We start from the raw sequence: 23,826 nt of genomic DNA on the forward strand, positions 1-23,826 counted from the left end.
GCATAGCTAATAATAACCACATGGATTGTTGTTAGAGTCAGTTTCTTCAAAACTTATTCTTATATTTAAATTCTTGGAAGTCCTTGTTAAGTTTATTCACTTTAATAGTGAAGATTATTTATAAACGCAATTCAAATTTAAAAACTTCCTTTTATTTGCACACACATATGTATGTATATATATATATATATATATAAAAATATATAGGTGACCATAGAGCAAAACATAAAATTATTATATAATAAACTACATGAAATTTATTTTATCAAAGCTAAGTATAAAAGTTAAGTCTAAAATCTTTGGGGGTTGATAAACTTTGACCCTTTCCATTGATCTTTTTGTACCCACCCCTATGTTTATTTTATTAAGAACCTATGCTGTTATTTACCTCATTGGTTGCTAACTCTGTAGTACATTATGTAAGAATTTGTAGTAAAAATTTATTTCAGATGCTTTTAAATACACATCTTTATTCTCATTAAAAGTGTTGTCATTCTAATTAAAGTCATGTTCTGGGTTTATAGCCCCTAAGAGAATGCAGAGCAGAAATGTAAAATTTAGATGATCTCTTTGTGACAGCATTTGTTATTCCCTGAATATAAAAGTAATGTTGCTATTGAAGGAGAGCTGAAAAATATACAAATGCATAAAGAAGAAAGTAAATATTGTATGTGATCTCAATACTCAGACGTTTTCACTAAAATGATTTGGTGTATCTTCCTTGCAGTGTGTGTTTCCTTGTAGTCCTTTTCCTTTCTGTGAATGTATATATGCAGAAAATCGCATTGGTTTGTTACATTTTAAAATTTAATACCCATTATTATGAATACTTTCCCATGTTATGAAAACATAATTTTTATGACTGTGTAGTATTCCATTATATGTGAGTATTGCACGTTTATTAAACCAATCTCCTGCTGGTGTATATTATCTTACTTTCATTTTGGTGCTATTATTTATAACACTGTGATAAATATTTTTTCATGTAAACATTTTGGTTATAGTTTTGATGATCTTAGAACTGCTAAGTCAATGTTTATGAGTATTTCCTTGAATTAAGTATTTTTTTCCTGCACACTTGCCAAATTTGATAAAATCTTTCATTTTAATTTGTTTTTGATTAATATACTGAACTTCTTATGCACCGTGAATTCATATCTCTTTGCCATGTTTTATTGGTGTATTTAAGTGTTTTCTGTGCAGTATATAGGCTAGCTTCTCCCGTTAGTTGACCAAGTCTATTTGTTTCAAAATATTTAAGTCTTCTGTGTCGCTCAAGAAAGTTTTTTTTGGTCTGTTCCCTGCATTTTTAAATCAAATCTCCTACCATCACCTCTTCCTGTCTAAGAATTTCTAGGAACTAAAAATTAAGCAACAGTGTCAGAAAGTGGTATAATCACAATATGAAAACACCTTATTATTTTTAATTTATTGGGCTTTTTTCTTTATATTAGAAGTGAAAATTGAAATTTACCAACATGTCTTTTCAGCATTTTAACAGTAGTTAGCTGTCTTTAACTTATGTTTTTGTGATGACTTATTAATATAGATTTACTAATATTTTATTAACTTTGCCTTCATATAAAGTATAGCAGAGCACATTTATAATTGTTTCAATTACAGGAGAGGAGTGTCATAGCAACCACAAGTTGTAGGGGAAAAAAGAAAAGGGGGGAATTGAAACAGTATACCCATTTAGTAACTTTGCCCAAAATCAGTGCAACTGAACTTCAGCTGGGACCAGAATAAATTTTGACATGATTACCTTTGCTTAACATAAGTACATGATAAGTGAAGGATTTTTGAGAGAGGGAGAAGAGTTTTTTTTGTTTGTTTATTTAATGCAAGGCACCCCCCCCCCCTCCCCGCCCCAGGATTTGTTAAGGACAATTGATGGCCCAGGCTACATAGAGTTATCGGTGTTTTGTTTTGTTTGGCAAGCTCCTATAGCTTGTTTTCTTTGCTTGCCAACCCCTGACAGAGAGTAAGTTTGACTGTCAATATTACTGAACATCTGCTTTGGTCTCCACTTGTACCTTGTCACCATACAGGGTACAGGTAGGGATGGATTTGTAAACAAGTTTTCTTCTTCCCTCAGGGAAGACCTGCCAAGTTAGAATGAAGAGCAGTACAACTCTTTCTGTGGTCCTACCCCAGAGAGAGAACATTTTTCTTATTTGAGTTGAGAATTAAACTTTTAGGGACAAAAAGAATGGCCCCTTTTCTTTTCTTGGCATTCCTGTGTAGTGAGCAGCAGTTTTAGAAGAATTTCAAGAAAGCAAAACTTGAAAATTTATAGATTGACATTAAACTGAAATGTACTTTTCTCATGTGTAATTAAGGCAGATTATAAATATTAAGAATATCATAGCTACTAATCATTACTGAACCCCAACATGGTCCCTTGATACACATTAATGTTAGTAAGTGAAATTTTCTATGTCTTATTCCTGTATCACTTAAATGAATAATTAATTAGAGGGTGTGTATCATTTGTTCTTCACACACATCCCTCCATTATTATGGGTTTGAGAGTATATCAGTCAGATTGGGTTTTGACTGTGGATACGCTGTTTCTCTATTAGTTATTTTGAAATGATGAATAAAAATGTAGTTAAGGGGAAATAAGGGAGCCATGCAGTAGTGATGCTTAAGGACTAGATATTCTGTTTTTAAGTTCAGGGCTTTGAAATACCTTTATTTACATTGAGGTACTATTTGTGCACCAACTGAAGACTTAGACAGGGCAGTAGTAGCTAAATGGCTGCTATATGCCCAGGACAGTGTATAGGTCTGCTTACCTTGGGGGGACAGATTACGGAATGTGCAGATCACGCAAGTAAAGTTTATGACTTGATATTGTGACTCAGAGAAGACACCATTGAAGGAATTGAGATGTTCAGCTTTAGATTTAGGTAGAAAGAAAGTTGAATAAAAATTTGATGTCTTCTGTGTTCATTTAGTAGTTCTGTGTGGTAGACATCATTGTTATCTTACTGCTGGCAAGAATACTAAATCTCAGAGAGTTTAGGTAATTTACCAGTATCCTCCACAAGTAAGTGATAGACCAGATTCTGACCAAAAGTCTCAGTCAGTTTTAAGCCCAAGCTCATTCTTTCACTCTGCCATTTCTTAATCTAGAAGAGGTGAAATTTAAGACTCTAACATGAATTAAAAACTCTAGCATGAATCAAACTAAATCAGTTAAACTATGCCATAACGGTATGTAGTTTGACCTTGGAAGATCTCTAGTACTTAAGGCTTATACCTCAGGATAAATATAATGGATGTACTATTAATCCCAGGGAAGGCTTAAGCAAAACCTTCCCTAAACCACAGATTGGTGGCAGTAGAGGATAAGCTAAAGAAATGGTGAAAAGAAAATTTCTCTAGAAATTTGTCCATTTTATCACATTGAAGGAAAAGGTGTATTTTTAAAAACTATATGCAGCTATATTTGTATTGAAAGTCAAATATAAGCTCTAATAGACTGAAGGCATAATGAGAGTGCCTTATTTATTTAACAGAATGGAAGTAGGCACTGCCTGAATCATATTCTTCTGTCCTAATATCATTTGATAAACCCCTGAAATTTAGAAAGGATATGGTCCAGATAATTATATAAAATAGTCTTGAGTAGAACGTGTTAAATCATATATAGACTTCTGAATATCTGCAAACTCTGAAATCTTCTGTAAAATTGTGTGTGTGTGTGTGTGTACTTTTCTGGAGGGAGGATCCATGACCTAAAAATAGTTATAAATTACTGGTGTATGTTGATACCTATAGAGGTGAATTCAGGAGCAGTATAAAGCAGTAATTCTCAAAGTATGGACAAGTGTCATGAAAGGTAGCCTACATTGTTTTTGTAAAGTGGACCCCCAGTAAGGCATTCCGTCTATTGAAGTAGGTAAATTATTTACATTTCTCAACTTTTATTTTTGTATAAAGCTAAGGCTGCTTACTGTTAAATTAAGTAGGTGGTAAAGTTTGCTAAAATTGGGTATTTATATTAAAATTCATGAATTATTAAATTTTTCTGAACTTATTTCTCAGTCTTTCCTTATTTTTCTTAAGAAATCTTACTTAGTCCCATGATATATTTGGATATATAAAGTTACTGCACATGTGCACATACATACTGGAAAACTAGTCAGTCAGCTCTGGTATCTTGCTCCACTGAAGTAGAATATTTTCAAAAAGTTTAGAGAGCCATGGGTATTTTTTCCAGAGGGTGGTTGTAGTAAGTGCAAGGAAGGGAGGGGAAGGGTGGGTATCGGTAGGAATGGGTTAGAGATCGAAGTTTTTGGTGCCTTTATTTCTTAGAAGAAAAGACACGTCAAATATCTTTTTAAGATCAAACTTTATTACTGAAATACAAAATTATAATGAATAGATGGAGATTTTGCTTTTTGTTTTTGAAAGCTTGCAGTAGTTTATGATGTTTAGGATGGTGGATGTCCATCTTTCAGTTTTAATATTAAGGATAATTAATTTTTTGTGCTTACCAGTAATAAAAGCATTTATTTTCTTTCATATTTGGTATGTCCTGGAGTTATGAGAAACTTGCAGTTAGAATCATACTTGCCAACTACAATCAGTCTAGGTTTACTGAGGCATTTTTCTCTTGCCATGTTAATTGTGTCATGTAACTTGAGATGTGGCCATATATTACTAGCAAAGTAATTTTAGTGTCAATGTGTATTTGAAGCCCCTGTATCAAAATAAACTCTTTAAAAGCAAGCTTCCTGTCTGTAACTTAAATTTGTCCTTTGCAGTAGCAAATGTTTATCTCAGTTATTTAAGACTTTGGCGAGCATGAAAAATGAAAGTGAATTATTCTCAACGAATAAGGGAATATTTAGGAGCAGTATAAGTATGTACTTGGGTATATAGTAACACAACAGAAATTTGGAAATGTCCATTATACTGACATTTGCCTTAAATTTTACTTTATGTTCAAAATGCAACAAAAATTAGTACAACCTTGAAGACTTTTTATCTTTTGAATATGATAAACCAGGAAACTAAACCTCACTATTTTTCTTATCCAACTCCCAGTCCTTGAAAATGTTTTTTTCTGTTTCCTCTACTGCATAACTGCTTGTTTTATGTTATAATTTTTAGAAAGCAGCAAAGAGACTATCTTTAGGAATTTGGTTGGTGTCACCACCAAGGAAATTAAAGGAAATCAAACTCAAAAATTGCCCAGTGGGCCAGTTAGAAACTAGCAAAGTTGACTGAGCATCTGAAGATCCAGAGAGAGGCACTTTGCAGATAGTTGTGAATTTGGTTTCTTTAACTGTAAAACAGAATTTAGATTTGATGTTAATGATTCCTTCTAGCTCTAAAGCCTAATAATTTCAGAGACTTTGAGGAGACTTGATACTTTTTCACTGTATTCCTTTTCCACTAGAACAGTGATCATCAGACACCAAATATCTCAATTTGGACTGAGTCAGAATCTCCAAGGACAGAATCTAGATATAGACTCTATTCTTTACATAAATAAATATAAATGTTTATATTTTGCAAAGCTACATAGCACCAGATTCCAACTGTTGGGTTAACTGGAAAATATTTACTCCTGAGAAATCTGTAATTTCACCATAGATTTCAGAACTATTTTATAGATTTCAGAACTATTTAGGACTAGAATTAAAAAAAAAAATTTAGTGAGACTATGAAAACATGTTTACAAATTTTTATCTACAGGGATTTATACACACAGCATTACCTTCTAGAAATAATACCTTGATTGTGTTATGAAACCTAACTTTAGTTCAGTTGAGTCGCTCAGTCATATTCCACTCTTTGTGACCCCATGGACCAGGCTTCCTTGCTCATCACCAACTCCCAGAGCTTGCTCAAACTCACGTCCATCGAGTTGGTGATGCCATCCAACCATCTCATCTTCTGTCATCCCCTTCTCCTCCTGCCTTCAGTCTTTCCCAGAATCAGGGTCTTTTCCAGTGAGTCATTCTTTCACATCAGGTAGCCAGAGTATTGGAGTTTCAGCTTCAGCATCAATTCTTCCAATGAATATTCAGGACTGATTTCCTTTAGGATTGACTGCTTTGATCTCCTTGCAATCCAAGGGACTCTCAAGAGTTTTCCAACACCACAGTTCAAAAGCATCAATTCTTTGGCACACAGCTTTTTTTATAGTCCAACTCCCACCTGACTACTGGAAAAACCATAGTTTTGATTATATGGACCTTTGTCAACAAAGTAATATCTGTTGTTTTTAATATGCTGTCTAGGTTTGTCATAGCTTTTCTTGCAAGGAGCAAGCGTATTTTAATTTCATGGCTGCAGTCATCATCTGCAATGATTTTGAAGCCCAAGAAAGTAAAGTCTGTCACTGTTTTCATTGTTTCCCCATCTATTTGCCATGAAATGATGGGACTGGATGCCATGATCTTTGTATTTTGAATGTTGAGTTTTAAATCAGCTTTTTCACTCTCTTTCACTTTCATCAAGAGGCTTTTCAGTTCCTCTTCACTTTCTTAGGTTTCACTTTTTATGAAACCTAACTAACTATTAGAATTTCCTAATCCCACTTGAAACCAGTGCTTATCAGTCAACTGTGTGATTCATGTGTCTTGATTTCTCTCTCTTCATATTGTTACTGGACAATGATGGTTCCAAGGCTAACATGCTGTTCTTCCACTTCTTAAACCAACTGAACTATGAGTGTAGCCACTGCAGCCAGGACCTTGCATATTTGTTACTACAGCCCAACTTGCAAAAATTCTGTTGGGACATTCTGGCCTTTCTTGGGGCCATACCTAATCGGCTGAGATGATCTTTGATCTCTTTAATTCTGCTCCAGGCTCAAAGGGCTCAGTCGAAGCAAGGAGAGGAAGACCTCAAAGAACCTGTGGAAAGCCAGCAGCATGAGATTGAATCCTGGACCCTGGAATTAAGGGCTTGATGGAGAAACTGGTAAAATCCATCAGCCAACTGAAATGCCAGCAGGATGTCTTTTGCCTCCAATGTAAGAGCCAGACCCAGTGAGGATACCCTTTTTGGACCCCTATCAGACCAGACAGCAGCAGCTTTTTCAGGAAATTCTCCGTGAACTGGTCTAAAGGAGTAAGGAGGTGTTGGATGCCTCCAAAGGACTACTGGGCCAGTTACCCTAATTAAAGTATTGCTGTTGAAGTTGGAGGCATGGAATGTTCAGCAGCACAAGGCCTGCAGTGCAGTGCCCCTGGACCATTGGCTGGATCAGCTGGAGAAATGTTCACAGCTAAGCTGTTGTTTCACCTGAAGAAGCTGATGGAATTGAGTTGCTCAGTTATATATCAGGACGACCCTCTGACCCAAGGGGCAGACCTGTGAAAGGTCCCATAGAGAGAGTTGCTTTTATGTCTGTTCCACAAAGCCTTTTTGGTAGAAACCCAGCCGTGCACAATTCCCCATTGGCCCCTCATCCTCAAGGCTGGGAGGAAGTTTACTGTTCAAACAAGGCTGCTGAAGAGATTCCAGGAAGGCTGTGGGTCACTGACTGCAGAAGTCTCCACTGACAGTAATCTTCCTCAATTATAGTCATCCCTTGCTATTCATGGGGATTGATTCCTTAGGATGCCAAAATCCTCGAAGGCTCAAGTCCCGTATATAAAATGGTGTGGTATTTGCACATAACCTACACACATCCTCCTGTATACTTTAAATCATCTCTAGATTACTTATGATACCTAATGCAATGTAAATGCTAGGTGAATAGTTGCTAGCACAAGGGAAATCCAAGTTTGCTTTTTGGAACTTTTCTGGAATTTTTCTCCTCTGAATATTCTTGAATCTGAATAGGTGGAACCCACAGATGTTGATGACCAGTTGTACAAAGTTTATAGAAGTTCAACATTCTGACTTCAAACCAGAAAACTTTGTGCCCCAAGAAGAAGCAGAGTCAGGTTTTAATTTGGTCTTTGGCTCCCTGACTCCGGAGCAATGTTCAGGTGGTTCTGGAAAGGGCAACAGTAGGGGACTGCTGGGTGCAACAGGAAGTGCGCATTATCAGCTTCATGGTCGGATACAACTACCAGGATCTGAAGCAGGAGCTGAAAACAGACACCTTCTCTTTGATGATTATTTCTAATGTGAACGTACTCTTGATTGCCTGGTTCTTGATTCTTTGGTTCAGTCTGATCAGTTCAGACCCCTAGAATCAGCAGTTCTTTTCCAGTACTGCCAGGGATGCCAGCTTCTGAAGACCATCTCTGGCACCTTTCTGCTGCACTTCAGTGAATCATTGGAAGGGGGCATTATCTGCTCCTGGTTGAATGATGATGAAGTGCAGCCCTGCACCAGGAACGTACTCCTGTCATTCTTGCTAGCTGAAGTCATCAACTACTAACAACCTCTTTGAGGAGAACTTACCTGAGAACCTGCAGTACTTCCTCCACTCCTGAAGCCCGAGGGATGAGGCTTTTGGGTGCTATTATAGGAGGAAGTTAATTTTCAGGAACAGAGGAAATACCTGAAACATAGACTCATTGTGGTCTCTAAGAGACAAGTGGATGAGCTAAAACAACCACTAGAGCCAGAACTGGAATCATTAGAGGGGAAGCCCAGACTGGCACAGGGAGCCAGAGCTAAGCCTGAAGTTAGAGTCACTGCTTGAGCAGGGCTGGATCTGGAACCAGCAGTAGAGCGTACTCTAGGCATGCTATCACAAAGAAAGCCAGAGCCAAACCCAGGACCTGAACTGGAACTGGAGCCTGTTCTAGAGTCATTCCCATGGAACCCTAAGAAACAGGTGTCTATCTTCATTAGTAAATGTGATATTTATGTTTGCTTTCCTTTCTTAACCTTCTTGGCATTGATAATGGGTGGATGTATGTTGAATGTAAAACAACAAATTTTATTAGTATGACAGAGCTTAATGAAGAAGGAATTTGGACACTTGATCCCAGGGGGTTGTGAGAACTTTGGCTGGTTAGTGGTAACTCTGAGATACATGTTTTCTGTTCAGCCATCAGAGTGCAAGAAGTGTACATTTATTGCAGTTAGACTTGGGAAATGTACTTTTTCTTTCTATTGAGTTTATACATTCATTTGCAAGGACTCCCCCATCTTTATTTTCCATTTTGACACTGATAGTTGCATTTACTATGGCAGGTTTAATTTTAATTGACCCATGTTTTTTACATAACAAAAACTTATTTTTTTACAACCCACATAACAAAAAACTTTCTAGTTATATCCTTATTCCTAAAGCTGTCATCTCTTATTCCTTGAATTTGTTAATTATTCTTAAAATAAATTGAAGAATATACTAAAATTGAATGGGACTTAAGCTTACTAAATCTTGCCCTGATCCTGATTTTTCAGTAGCTGTCTTTGAATTGATGACACTGATATCAATAAGACCTTCCCAGATGAAGTGTTAAGTATTCATGAATCAATGTTTATGAAACTGCAGTTGGTATGGTGGAAAAGATGCTATAAATTATTCTAATTAGTTGTAATCCAGAAACAGTCTCAAGGTTTAATTCTGAATGCTATAATGTTTTCATATATTACCCTTGACATTAGCAAGATTGACCTCATCTAAGTTGAAAATTATTATTTAGTGCTTTCTAATGATGATAATTGAGGTGGTGAACCAAGATGAAGACACTGAAGTTTTCTTTTGTGGTATTTTGCTCTCATCTTTCTGTTTCTATGACTACTCCTTCCTCTCATTTTTAAGCCCTTATTCCCTATTGCAAGAACAGTGCAAATTTGGGGAAGGTGACAGTGTAGATAGCACCAGGAATCAATCTCTCCACCTGGACAACAATTGCACTTGCATAATCTGTCTAATGAAACTGTTCTTGAACTCTTGAGGTCTTTTGAAGGCTTGCAACTTTCAGGAAAAGACCTGGCAGTTAATTTTGGTCAACTTCCACTCTTAGCACAGTAGCTTCCCACCCTCATCCCCAGCCACATGGCAGGTGCTGTGTACATGTTCCTAGAGCAGCTTGCCTATAGCTTGTGGAAGACAGGATGGACAAAGTGGACCATGTCCTCAGATATTGAGGATCTCTGCTCTGATTGCTGATCATGGCTTCTGATCACAGGTGCAAACAGAGAGGCAGGCAAGCATTGTTGTATCTCCTCTTGTAGTTACAAGTCCCTTCCTCTCTGACTGAAGTGATTTCCAGAGAATTTGATGGACTGATACCCACTTGCCATACCCCTTTAATTTTTACTTTTTCTCCTTTTGGGACCTGGGCATTAAAGACTAGGACATTCAAAAACAGCTACATATAAGGAAAAAATTAGAAAGTCACTCTGCATGTCCAGGGAAGGCTCAAAAAAGACCTGAGAAGACCTTAAGTTTACAGCTAAGACTAATTCTCAGTACAGAGATAGCCTGCAACAATCAAAAAAAAAAAAAAAACAAAAAAAAAACACCAAACACAGCAACTGGTAACAAAAAGAGCAAATACTGGGGAAACGGGAGAATCTGCTTTCCAGAGGTAACATGTTACTAGATAGATTCAAATGGACAGTGTTAAACAAAAAATCAGAAGGCATACAAAGAAACGGAAAAGAATGATCCATTCAAAAGAAAATAATAAATCAACAGAAACTGTCTTTGGAAAAGACCTAAATGGCAGATATACTGGACAGTCTTTAAATCTTATAGATTCTTAAAGAATTAAGGAAAGTTGTAGAGAAAGAAAAGTGATGTGTGAAGAAAAATGGAAGCATCAATAAAAGGTAGAAAAATTTAAAAGAAACTAAAATATTCTGGAGATGAAAAGTACAATAATTGAAACAAAAAATGCTCTGGAGGATTCAAAGACAGATTTGAGAAGACAGAAGAAAGAATCAGCAGACTTAAAGATAGGGTGATGGAAATTATCTAGTCTGAGGAACACACAAAAATTGAGGAAAGGTGAACAGCCTAAGGGACTTATAGGATTCCAGGGGACCAGCAGATGCATTATTGGAGTTCAGAGGAGAAGAGAGAAAGATGCAGAGAGAATATTTGAAGAGATAACGACTGAAAACTTCCGAAGTCTGCTGAGTATAAACATCCAAGAAGCTAAACAAATTCTAATTAAGGTGAATTCAGAGACCCACAGTGAGATACTTGAGACAGTATAATCAGAGAGGGCAAAGGAAAAAAAGAGAGAATCTTGCAAGCAGCAGGAGAAGCAAATCATCACATAGAAGGGAATCTTCAGTAAGATTATCAGCAGATTGCTTATTAGAAAGTTTGGAGGCTGGAAGGCAGTGGGCTGATAGACTCAAAGTGCTATAAAGAAAAAATATATATACACCAACCAAGAATCTTCTGTCTAGAAAAACTGTTCTCAAAGAGTGAGGGAGACACTAAGATATTGCCAAATAAACAGAAGCTAAGGGAATTCAGGACCTCTAAACCTGCCCTGCAAGAAAAACTCAAGAAGTCTTGCAAGATGAAATAAAAAGACATTAAGCAATACCCTAGAGCTGTATGGAGGAAAAAGATCTCAATAAAAGTAAACCTAGTGTTATAACAATGGTTTGTAACTATGCTTTTTTCTTCCTGTAGACCTTAAGAGCAGTATGTTTAAGGTCCAGTACATTAGTATAAAAGCTAATATTACCCTGCTTCATGACTTCAAATCTTGTTTTCTACATAATTTAAGAAACTGCATTCAGAAGAATTACTAGGGGCACACAATGTATGAAGATACAGTTTTGTGATATCAGTAACCAGAAGGGCTAGGGAAAGGAACTATGAGTTTTGGTATATTGTTAAAGTTAAGTTAGTGTAAATTTAAGGTAGACTGTTGTGACTTTAGGATATTAAATGTAATTCCCATGATAGCAACAAAGAACTCTAGAATGTACACAAAAGGAAGCGAGAAACATTTCACTACAGAAAAATAAGCTAAACATAAAAGAAGATAATAATGCAGTAAACGAGGGGGGGAGGCTATGAGACATATAGAAAACAAATGGCATGGTGACATAAATAACTTTTTACTACCAGTTATGTTAAATGTAAATGAGTTCAGTTCTCCATTCAAAAGAGATGGGCAAAATGGATAAAAATACATAGTCCAGCTATATGCTGTCTATGAGAGGCTCACTTTTGACCCAAAGTCACAAACAGGCTGAAACTGAAAGAATGGGAAAAGATATTCCATGCAAATAGGAATCAAAAAAGATTAAAGGTGGCCCTACTCATAGCCCATGGACAGAGAAACCTGGCAGGCTACAGTCCATGGAGTCACAAAAGAGTCAGACACCACTAGCAACTAAACAAAAACTACTTCTAATATCAGACAAAATAGACTTTAAATAAAAAAGATTAATGAGACAAAAAGGACATTATATATTAATAAAAGCTCAGTACAGCAAGAAGATAGAACAATGATAAACATTTACACACTTAATGACCAAAATATATGAAGCAAAACCTGACAGAATTGAAGGGAGAAATAGTTCTGCAATCCTAGCTAGAGACTCAGTACCCCACCCATAATAATGGATAAAACAACCAGACAAAAGATAAGGAGAGGATTTAAACAACACAAACATATACAGAACACTAGATACAGTATATGTACCTAATGTACAGTATATGACCACTGTACCTAGTGTTCTGTATATGTTTGTGGTGTTGTTTAACAATAGAATACACATTCTCAAATGTACATGGGACATTTTCTAAGATAGACCATATGTTAGGCCACAAATCAAGTCTCAGTAGATTTAAAAAGATGAATATACAAGGTATCTTTTCTGACCACAGTGGCATAAAGTTAGAAATCATTAACAAAAGGAAACCTAGAAAATTCATAAGTGTGGAAATTAACACTTGAACAAATGGGTTCAAAAAGACATCACAAGGAAATTAGAAAATACTTAGATGAATGAAAATGAAAACACAGCATACCAAAACTTCTGGGAAGGAGCAAAAGTGGTGCTAAGGGGGAAATTTATAGCTCTAAGTGCTATATTACATTAAAAAATAAAAAAGATCCCAAGTCAACAATCTGACCTCACAGTTTAAGGAGCTGGAAAATGAACAAATAAGCCCAAAGCTAGCAGAAGGAAGAAAATAAGAAAGATTAGAGCAGAGATAAGTGAAATAGAGTATAGAAAACAATGGAGACAATTGAGGAAACCAAAAGTTGGCTCTTCAAAAATATCAACAAAACTGACAAAACTTTAGCTAGGTGAACTGAGAAAAAAGAATGTCTCAAATTACTAACATAAAAAACTGCAGTGGGAACATTGCTACAAATTCTCCAGAAATAAATATGAAAGTACTATAAACAGTTGTACACCAACAAATTGAATAACCTACATGGAATGATTCCAAGAAGCACAAAACCTATCATGACTGTGTTACAAAGAAATAGAAAGCATGAATAGATGTATAACCAGTTAGCATATTGAATTAGTAATAAAAACTTCCCACCAAAGAAAAGTTCTGGACCTAATGGCTCGATTGTTGAATTCTACCAAGTATTTAAGGGAGAACTAGTAGCAGTCTTTTTCAAGCTTTTCCCCAAAATTGAAGAGAAGAGAATGATTCCTAATTAATTCTATGAGACCAACATTACCCTGATAACCAAAGCCAAAGACACTGTAAGAAAACTTCAAACTCCTAACGAACATTGACGCACATATCTTTAACAGAATACTCACAGAGTTCAGCATGTTGAAAAGATTAAATACCAAGACCGAGTGTGATTTATTCCTGGAATGCAAGGATGGTCTAATGTATGAAACTTGAACAGTACAATATGCCGTATCAACAGAATGTAGGTTAAAAGCCATATGATCCTCTCAATTGATGCAGAGGGAGCATCAGACACAAACATTTTTGTGACAAAAACCGTTAACAACCTAGAAATGGAAGCCACTTTGGCATAGTAAGAGCCATATATGAAAAACCAAAGTGAACATCATACGCAATGGTGGCAAGATTGAAAGCTTTTCCTGAGACGAGGAACAAGGCAAGAATGGGATGCCTGCTTGCACTACTTCTCTTCAACACAGCATTGCATTTTCTAGCCATAGCAATTAGCCAAGAAAAAGAAGAGGCATTTAAATTGGAAAAGAATATGTAAAGTTATCTCTTTGCAGATGGTATGGCTTTATACGTAGAAAATTATAATGATGATACACAGAGAGAGACACATACACACCTGTTAAAATTGATAAATGAATTCAGCAGTGTAGCAGTATATGAAGTTAACATACAGAAATCATTTGCATTTCTATACATGAACAGTGAACAATCTGAAATGAAATTACAAAAGCAAGTTCATTCACAATAAGATAAAAGAATAAAATACATGGCTGAAGTGACTTAGCACACATGTACGCATGCAATACTTGTGTAAGAATATGAAACATTGCTGAAAGAAGTTTAAAAAGACACATAAATAAATGAAAAGACCAATGTTTATGGCTTGGGATACTTAATATTAAAATGTCAGTTCTACCCAAAGCTGTCTACAGATCCCAGTCCTGTCAAAAATCCCAGAGTTTTTAACAGATGAAAAATCCATCCTAAATTCATGCAGAATCTCAAGGGACAAATAGCCAATATAATCTTAAACAAGAAGAATAAAACTGGAGGGCCCATACTCCCTGATTTCAAAACTTATACAAAGCTGCATTAATCAAAATAGTATGATATCAACATAAAGATAGTCTACAGACCAGTGAAATAGAGAGCTCATAAATATTAACTCATATATAGCCAAATGATTTTTGACAATGTCACCAAGACCAGACTACTGAGGATAGGACAATCTTTTCAACAAATGGTTCTGGGAAAACTGGATATTCACATGCAAAAGGATGAAGTTGGTTGCCTGCCTAACACGATATTCAAAGATCAATTCAAAATGGATCTAGCATCTAAATTTAAGACCTTAAACCTCCCCTTGCCCCCCAAAAAACCTTAAGAGAAAATGTAGGATAAATCTGATGACATTGAATTTGGCAGTGATTTCCTGGAGATAACACCGAAAACACAGGTAACAAAAGAAAAAATAGATAAATTGGACTTCATGAAAACTTAAAAATATTATAAATCAAAAGACACTATCCACAAGTCACAGAATGGGAGAAAATATTTGCAAATTATAAATCTCTTAAGGAATATTAACCAGAATATGTAGAGAACTCCTAAAACTGAACAGCAAAAAGTGTCAAATTCAAATATGGGCAAAGGACTTGAATAGACATTTTCCCAAAGAAGATTTGTGAATGGCCACTAAGCATATGAAAAGATGAACATCACTAATCGTTACGAATATACAACTGAAAATTACAGTGAGATACCCCCTCAGACCCATTCTCCTCGCTATAGCCACCATCAAAAAAGCAGAAAACAAGTGAAGAAATGTGGGGATATTGGAGCCCTTGTGTACTGTTGGTGAGAATTTAAAATGGTACAGCCTTTGTGGAAGAAAGTATGGCAGTTCGTCAAAAAATTTCAAAATAAAATTACCATATGATCTACCAATTCCACTTCTATATATAAGTGTAAGAGAATTGAAAGCTGTATTGAAGCGGTATTTGTGCAGCATTACCCACAGTAGCTTGAATGTAGAAGCAGTTTCAGTGTCCATGGATGGATGAATGGACAAACCAAAAATGGTACAGGGATTTCTTTGGAGGGAATGATGTTGAAGCTGAAACTCCAGTACTTTGGCCACCTCATGCGAAGAGTTGACTCATTGGAAAAGACTCTGATGCTGGGAGGGATTGGGGGCTGGAGGAGAAGGGGACGACAGAGGATGAGATGGCTGGATGGCATCACTGACTCGATGGACGTGAGTCTGAGTGAACTCTGGGAGTTGGTGATGGACAGGGAGGCCTGGGGTGCTGTGATTCATGGGGTCGCAAAGAGTCGGACATGACTGAACTGAACTGATACAATGTAATAGTATTTGGCCTTAAAAAGGAAGGAAATTCTGCTGTATGTTACAACATGATGAACTTTGAGAACATTATTATTTATGAAATAAGCTAGTCACAAAAAGATAAATACTCTATGATTACAGTTTATACACAAGGCATTTAGAGTGGTCAGAGTCATCAAAACAAAGTACATGGTAGATACTGGAAGGAGGAAAAATAGAGAGTTGTTGTTCAGTGGGTATAGAATTTCATTTTTATAAAATTCAAAGTTATGGGAATGGATGTTGGTGATAGTTGTACAACAAGGTGTATTTAATACCACTGAAGTGTATTAATCTTTCTAAAACGTTGCTTTATTTGTATTATTTCTGTGCTCAAAAAAATTTCCAGTGGCCTCTGATGTCTTTCTCTTCTTACCTCCCATTGTTAAAATCATCCTATATGTTAGCTAAACTAATTACCTTTCTCTCAACCTTTTCTACAACCTTTTGATTCTTGAAATTCTTGCTAATCCTGCCTTTAATGCTGCCTGCCACCACCCGACCCCACTTGTCTTCCTTCTAACATGTAAATATTTTTTAAGGGCCTAGTTAAATTTGAACTTCCCTAGGAAACTTTTCCCAGTTGCCCCTCTTGGAGGGGCTTCTCTTTCTTCTGAAGATTTATGGCACTTAGTGTTTAAACTTAGTCCATTTAATAGTTGACACTGACTGGTGTTTGTTGTTGTGCACCTGTCTTGTTACCCAGCTACCTCTAAGTTTAGTGGGCCCAGAACTGTATCTTAAAATTATTAGGATTACCCTCTTGACAATAATATGAATTCATTTATTGATATACTGTGAATAGTAAGTAAAAGTGTTCTTCAAGGAAATTTCAGACTTACCAGTCAGATTCAGGAGCATCTGGCAGTGTTTCTGTAGAAGATGCATTCAGATTGGATACTAGTTCTTGTGAAATTATTCCAAAACAATCAAATACGGTACCAGTAAGTTGTTGGTTTGTAAGGTGACTTTATATATGTTTCCAGACAATAAAATAATTTTCAGAAATTTGAAATCTTAAGTTTTTTTTGCTATAGTATTATATCAGAAGTAAGTATTAGTTATATGAGTGCCAAAACTTTTGTTCATGTGCTGGATTAAAGTTTGTTATAGAAATTGCTTGCTTGATCAGTGTTGTAATGTTTATAAAGATTTCTGTTTTAAGTCAAATGAGTTAAAATGGACTTGAAGTTAGCAAATCTGTGTTACTTTACTGTGATACTGCATTTTCTCTTACGGAAATCAAGTTTTACTACTTTTGTTTGAGGCACGAAAGTTTCTTTCTGTTAGTCATGTGTGGTGTGTTTGTGTTTATGTGTGTATATGTATATACTTACATACGCCTTCTCTTAAGGTTATGATTAGGCTATTGAAGTATTAAAAATGTATTGATTTTAAGAACCTGTAGATGACATTTCAGTAACTTTTATGCCCTCTGTTAAGCACCTAGAAAAATAGAATTTTTTCAGAATTTTAATGGGGAATGTGTTTATCATGGGCACAAACTAAATAATGGATTAGTATACTTTTCCCCCCCAAAACTGTTGTTTCACTCATTGTTTTTGGAGAGTCTAATATTAGACTGTAAGTCACTCAAGGATAGAGATTTTATCTTAACACTTTGTGTCCCCAACATCTAACCTAATATTTTGCATCTGAGTGCTTTAGTAAATGTTAAGATGAAAAAATGTCTATTTTTCAGGCTTTGATTGTAGGAGAATAAATTTACTCTAATTTTTATTTTTTTACAGCCCTATTGACAAACCTTCTGATTCTCTCAGCATAGGGAATGGTGATAATTCTCAGCAGGTAAGATTGTGATACTATATTCCCTTATTTACCTGCCATCTGCTGAAATAAGACCTTCTATGCAAGTGAATTTTCTAGATAGTGAAAAATACTTTAAATACTTAATTTAAAAACACTTTTAGTGAACATCTTTGTTACATGTATAATAATTAGCTGTCTTTTTCTCCACAGAATAGAGCATAATGTAACCCTTTCTTGATGATGCAGAAGTATCATTATGACCATATGTTACAGTTGCTGTTCATTGTTCAAGTCCCTAAGTCATGTCTGACTCTTTGTGACCCCATGGACTGCAGCACACCAGGCTTCTCTGTCCTGGAGTTTGCTCAGACTCATGTCCACTGAGTCAGTGATACCATCCAACCATCTCATCCTCTCTTGTCTCCCTTCTCCTCCTGCCCTCAATCTTTCCCAGCATCAGGGTCTTTTCCAGTGAGTCAGCTCTTCATATATCGGAGCTTCAGCTTCAGCTTCAGTCCTTCCAGTGAATATATATTTATGGTTGATTTCCTTAAGGATTGACTGGTTTGAGCTCCTTGCAGTCTAAGGGACTCTCAAGAGTCTTCTCAAGCACCACAGTTTGAAAGCATCAGTACTTTAGTGTTCAGTCTTCTTTATGGTCCAACTCTCACATCTGTACATGACTACTGGAAAAACCATAGCTGTGACTGTTTGGACCCTTGGCAGCCGAGTAATGTCTCTGCTTTTTCATACGCTGTATAGGTTTGTCACAACTTTTCTTCCAAGGAGAATTTTAATTTAATGGCTGCAGTCACCATCTGCAGCGATTTTGGAGCCTGAGAAAATAAACTATGTTACTCTGCTATGTACCAATACATTAGTGTCCTTAGAATCCCTCATATTCTTGGTCTTTTTGACCTGACACGAAATGGTCCCAGACTAACATGCCTTCTGCATTCTTGATTTTGAGTTGTTTCTCTGTCCTGTGCTCCCCTGTCCCTTGTTGTCAACTTTAACTTTCTTTTTTTAAAAATCTTATTGAGTTGATTTACAACGTTGTGTTAATTTCTGCTGTACAACAAAGTGACTCAGTTATACATATTCTGTCTCATATTTTTTTCCATTATGTTTTAGGGTATTAAATATAATTCTGTCTGAAATGCAGTAGGATCTTTTAATCCACCTTATATATAAGTTTGTATCTGCTAGTTCCAAACTGACTTTAATTTTCTGTTTCTTTCAATGAACTTTCCCCCAAGTTTCCCTCATTCCTCAAATGACTTTGGGCTTTGAAATGGTTAAATCAACTTCAAAGTTGTATCCAGTATGATACTGAATGAGGTCCTAATCTGTAGAGCATGCTTTGTATCATATTGTCTGGTTGTTAGCTTTTCACTACACCTCCTTACATTCTTTATACCCTCTTACTTAAAAAAAAAAGTGTTCTAATCTCTTCTGTAAAGAATGTGCAGTTTCCCACAACGTGAAATCTAAATTACACTGCTTTTCTAAACTTTTTGTTCATGAGTTCCATGAAAGTATTTGAAAATCTGCATGTCCCTTTGTATATTTTAAGTTAACATTAAATATTTTTTTCATAATAAGTTAAAAATAGTCACAAAGGATGTAATTTCCAGCTTATTATAAGTTTTTGTATTTTTAAATAAATAGGGACGGGGGATCCTGGTAGGCTGCCATCTATGGGGTCACACAGAGTCGGACACAACTGAAGTGACTTAGCAGTAGTAGTAGCAGACTATATTGGTTTTTAATTAGTATTCGAGAGATTTAAGTATCAGAATGTTTTGTTACTCCCTCATCCATTTACACAAGCTTGTCTTTAACAATGGGAAATTTTACATCCTTCCTTGACCTGATTTTTTTTAATAAAAAAAATTAATCATTTAACATAAAAGCTAAAATTGTATTGGAAATTTACTTCTTAATGAAGCAGATAGGGCTTTTTAAAATTAGTTTTCTTGTATCCATGGATGAATATTACCCTTTGGCACAAGGAGATGTTTTAGCAGCCATCTAATCGTGTTTTTGTTTTCCTAAATAAAAGTGCTGAGATATCTTGTTCGTATATATAAGTAAATGAAAGAAAGAGTATTATGTCTATATCACTCAAATTTTCAAACTCTTGAATTTTAAATACCTAAGAATCATATTAAGATTTATTATAAAAATTAGTTTCAATGATGTGTTTGGAAACAACTTGATTAGATATTTTCGTCTTGTTTAAAACCAAAGTATTGGGAATCACTTAGTTTGCCAAAGAAAATGTAGTCCTTAAGAGTCAGACACTCTGTCATTACTAATCTGAATATTTCTAATAAAGTTGTGTTTGGCTTCCAGAAAGTTTTCACTCTTGGGCAAAATACTTTGATTAGATCCCAGAGAGTAAGAAATAGTGAGAGAAATTAGGTTGTAAAACGAGAGGATACTGGCTGTGTCTTTTCAGGAGGGTCAGTTTTGTTATATAGAAGAGTACATATGTAAGTAGATGTTTTTTCAGCTGCACTGTGTGGCATGTGGGATTCTAGTTCCCCTACCAGGGATCAAACTGCGCATGCTCCTTACAGCAGACGTGTGGGATCTTAACCACTGGACTGTCAGATAAGTCCGAAGTTGATGGATCTTTTTGAAAATTCATACAGTCCTAAAAAAAGTCTCTTAAGTATCCCGTTTTTGAAGATCACTATTCTAGTACCTTTCATTGCAAGCCCTTTAAATTATGGCTTATTGTTGTATATAATATAAATTTATGTTGATTATTCTTTTCTTTTCCTATTTTATTTAGATATCTAACAGTGATACACCTTCACCACCTCCTGGTTTATCAAAATCCAATCCAGTCATCCCCATCAGTTCATCCAATCACAGTGCACGGTCTCCTTTTGAAGGAGCAGTAACTGAGTCACAGTCGTTATTCTCAGATAATTTTCGCCATCCCAACCCTATCCCAAGTGGGCTTCCTCCTTTCCCCAGCACCCCACAGACTTCCAGTGACTGGCCTACAGCACCAGAGCCACAGAGCCTCTTCACATCAGGTACAGAGCAACACTGCATGTGTTAGTAATTATCCTCAGACTAAAATCAGCCCTTCACTGGGTGTGCTGTTACGCTGTTTTTATCCTCTTCTTTTTTCATAAAAATGTAAACATTTAAATTGCAAGAAATTGGATGGTTTTGAGAAGAGTTGTGTGATCTAGAAGTTACTGTGTTAACAGACTTCTCCAGAAATGAAGGATTAGATCATTTTTTCAGTATTCAAATACTTATTCCTCTAGGAAGTATTAATAGTAAGGGCTTACAGTTTTTAATTAGATTTGTATTTATATAGTTATATTTTAAAAAGTGTTTTCCCAGCTGACAAAAGAAGTATGTTAGTTAATATCGAAAGTTATATTTTGGAATTTGAACCATTTCCAGTTTCATTCATTTGTTCTCATTAATGTGAAGGATAGCATAAAATTAAGACAATGTAAAAAAATATAAAGATTAAATAGATACTTTTTTCATTGTTATAGTCGTATATAAAGCATATATTCAAAATTATTTATACTTGTGTCTTTGAGAAATACATTTTAAAAATAAACTCTAATTGAATTTTCTGACCATATTTATTACTTTATTTAAACAACTGATTCTGGGTTTTGATGATGAATAATTGAGAGTATGATTTGGGTTTCAAGTAGTACTTTGTTTTCCTTGATTAGCAAAATCAGTCTGTATCATTCAGTTTTTGAAGTTAGTAACTTAAAAATTAAATCATTGTTTAAAGTATCTGAGGCCAATTATAATTTTACAGTCTTAATGTTCTAATAGATCATAACAGATTTTGCATGTATTTATTTGCCTTTGTGTTATATAGTATGATGTTTCACTAGTATGGAAGTGAGATATATGTTTTAAATTCATCCCTGATTTTCTTCCCATCAGAAACAATCCCAGTATCATCCTCTACAGACTGGCAAGCAGCGTTTGGCTTTGGTTCTTCTAAACAACCAGAGGATGACTTGGGTTTTGATCCCTTTGATGTCACTCGAAAAGCCTTAGCAGACTTGATTGAAAAGGAACTGTCAGTCCAAGACCAGCCTTCCCTTTCGCCCACATCTCTTCAGAACTCCTCGTCACACACTACAACTGCCAAAGGTCCAGGCTCTGGATTCCTGCATCCTGCTGCGCCTACAAATGCCAACTCTCTGAATAGTACCTTTTCCGTCTTGCCACAGAGGTTCCCTCAATTTCAGCAGCACCGAGCGGTTTATAATTCATTCAGTTTTCCAGGCCAGGCAGCCCGCTATCCTTGGATGGCCTTTCCACGCAATAGCATCATGCACTTGAACCACACAGCAAACCCCACCTCAAATAGTAATTTCTTGGACTTGAATCTCCCGCCACAGCACAACACAGGTCTGGGAGGGATCCCTATAGCAGGTAGGTTCGTTTATAGCCTTTGAGAATTTGTGAATAACTCTTGCCTACAGGTTGTTGGGTGGGTAGGGAGGGTACTTTTGGATAACAGAAAGTATTTATTATTAGTCTTGGAAATTTCAATGGGAAACACTTTATCATAATCTAAAAAAATTTTAATTGGATGGATGCCTTGTAATATTGAGCTTTATAAGGATGGTGGAGTATTATACCTAGTTATTGCTCGGAAGCATTTTACTTAATAGCATAGTTACCATACTTTCTTATGGCATATAAGTCTTTCAAATGCAAAAAGAAATGGGCTCTGAAATTATGGTGCCATAATGTCCAATACCAAAAATTCTGATTATACATTCTAAAAGTAAACTGGTTCAAAAAATTTTTTAGAGATGATAATTAGTGAGAGCATGAGGGATAAAGCCACCCTCTTAACTCCTTTTCACAATTTATTTTGACTGATAGACACACACTCACATCAAAACTCTGCTTATATAATAAAGGATATAATATTTGGGAACTCTTAATTTTCACAGACATATCATATGTGCATAATTATACTTTCTGTGAAAAAGAAATTGTTCAAGGAGAGATTTTTTTCCTTTTGGTCTGTCATGCTTTTGTTTCTGGGGTAAATATTAGATTCCTGTCAGTGATGCCAGAATATTTCTGATTTTGTACTGCTACCCTTGAAGGTTTCAGAACTTTTGGCATTTAAGGTCTTATGATATTTTTTTAGATCAAGTGACTTCTACATTTAAAGGAATCTTTCTTATTAATAGTTTTTCAAAGTTTGATTTGGGCTTTAGATATGACTGTTGAAAGAGTTTGTTTTCTCTTGATTCTGAAGAGAATCAAGTAGAATAGAATAGTCCTTCACTCTGTTACATAACTCATAAAATTTATTTTTATCCCTTGTCTTGGCCTTTGTGATATGGCATGGCACAGTATTACTGTAATAATGTGCTATCACCAGCAAGACATTTGTTCTCTTGTTTTTAGCAAGGTTGATAGATAAATTTTCAGAGATCCATCAAAATTTTTTGGTTCTATTCTCTTTGTGACTGCAGCATTTGAATTTTAAGACAAGTAGGTAGGTTAAGAGAATATGGTGTGTGGCTTTTGATACAGTCAAGTTAATTTACATATAAGTGTGATAGCACATGGGGTCTGTAGCTCAGTTGCTAAAGAATCTGCCTGCAGTGCAGAAGACCCGGGTTCAATCCCTGGGTTAGGAAGATCCCCTGGAGAAGGAAATGGCAACCCACTCCAGTATTCTTGCCTGGAAAATCCTCTGGACAGAGGAGCCTGGCAGTCTCCCATCCATGGGGTTGCAAAGATCAGACATGACTTAGCAACTAAACCACCACCACCATGATAGCACCTAATGTAATGGTTTGCACATTGGTGGGACTTGTGATATTTGTTCGTTTGATTATGGTAGTTAGTAGGTAATTAAGAGTGACATTTTTCAATCCTCTTCTACATGATATTCACTTAAGAAATACTAAGTGTTCAGTTCCTGGTACTCATTTTTTCCAAGACAATATTAGAATGTAATTTTGTTTTGTTTTCCTTTGTTTCAATCATTTAGAAGTGTGGAATTTAAATTACTAGTAGTGCATCTCATAACATTATAACACCAAAAATTTAATTTCCCCTAAATATTCTAAACATTTAACAATAGAATATTAGACCA

At 35.7% G+C, this 23,826-nt stretch overlaps 1 protein-coding gene across 6 annotated transcripts in view; it reads left to right on the forward strand.

Moving 5' to 3' along the window:
- Nucleotides 1–23,826, forward strand: part of CNOT4 (CCR4-NOT transcription complex subunit 4) — a 152,501-nt gene that overhangs the window by 99,712 nt on the left and 28,963 nt on the right. For all 6 annotated transcript variants that reach the window (XM_027538907.1, XM_027538908.1, XM_027538909.1 and 3 more), the window contains exons 8-10: nt 17,672–17,729; nt 20,494–20,743; nt 21,636–22,133. In XM_027538907.1, coding sequence (XP_027394708.1) covers nt 17,672–17,729; nt 20,494–20,743; nt 21,636–22,133 — 806 coding nt within the window. The remainder of the gene's footprint in view (nt 1–17,671; nt 17,730–20,493; nt 20,744–21,635; nt 22,134–23,826) is intronic.

Source organism: Bos indicus x Bos taurus, chromosome 4 (assembly GCF_003369695.1).
Source record: "Bos indicus x Bos taurus breed Angus x Brahman F1 hybrid chromosome 4, Bos_hybrid_MaternalHap_v2.0, whole genome shotgun sequence".
NCBI lineage: Eukaryota > Metazoa > Chordata > Mammalia > Artiodactyla > Bovidae > Bos > Bos indicus x Bos taurus.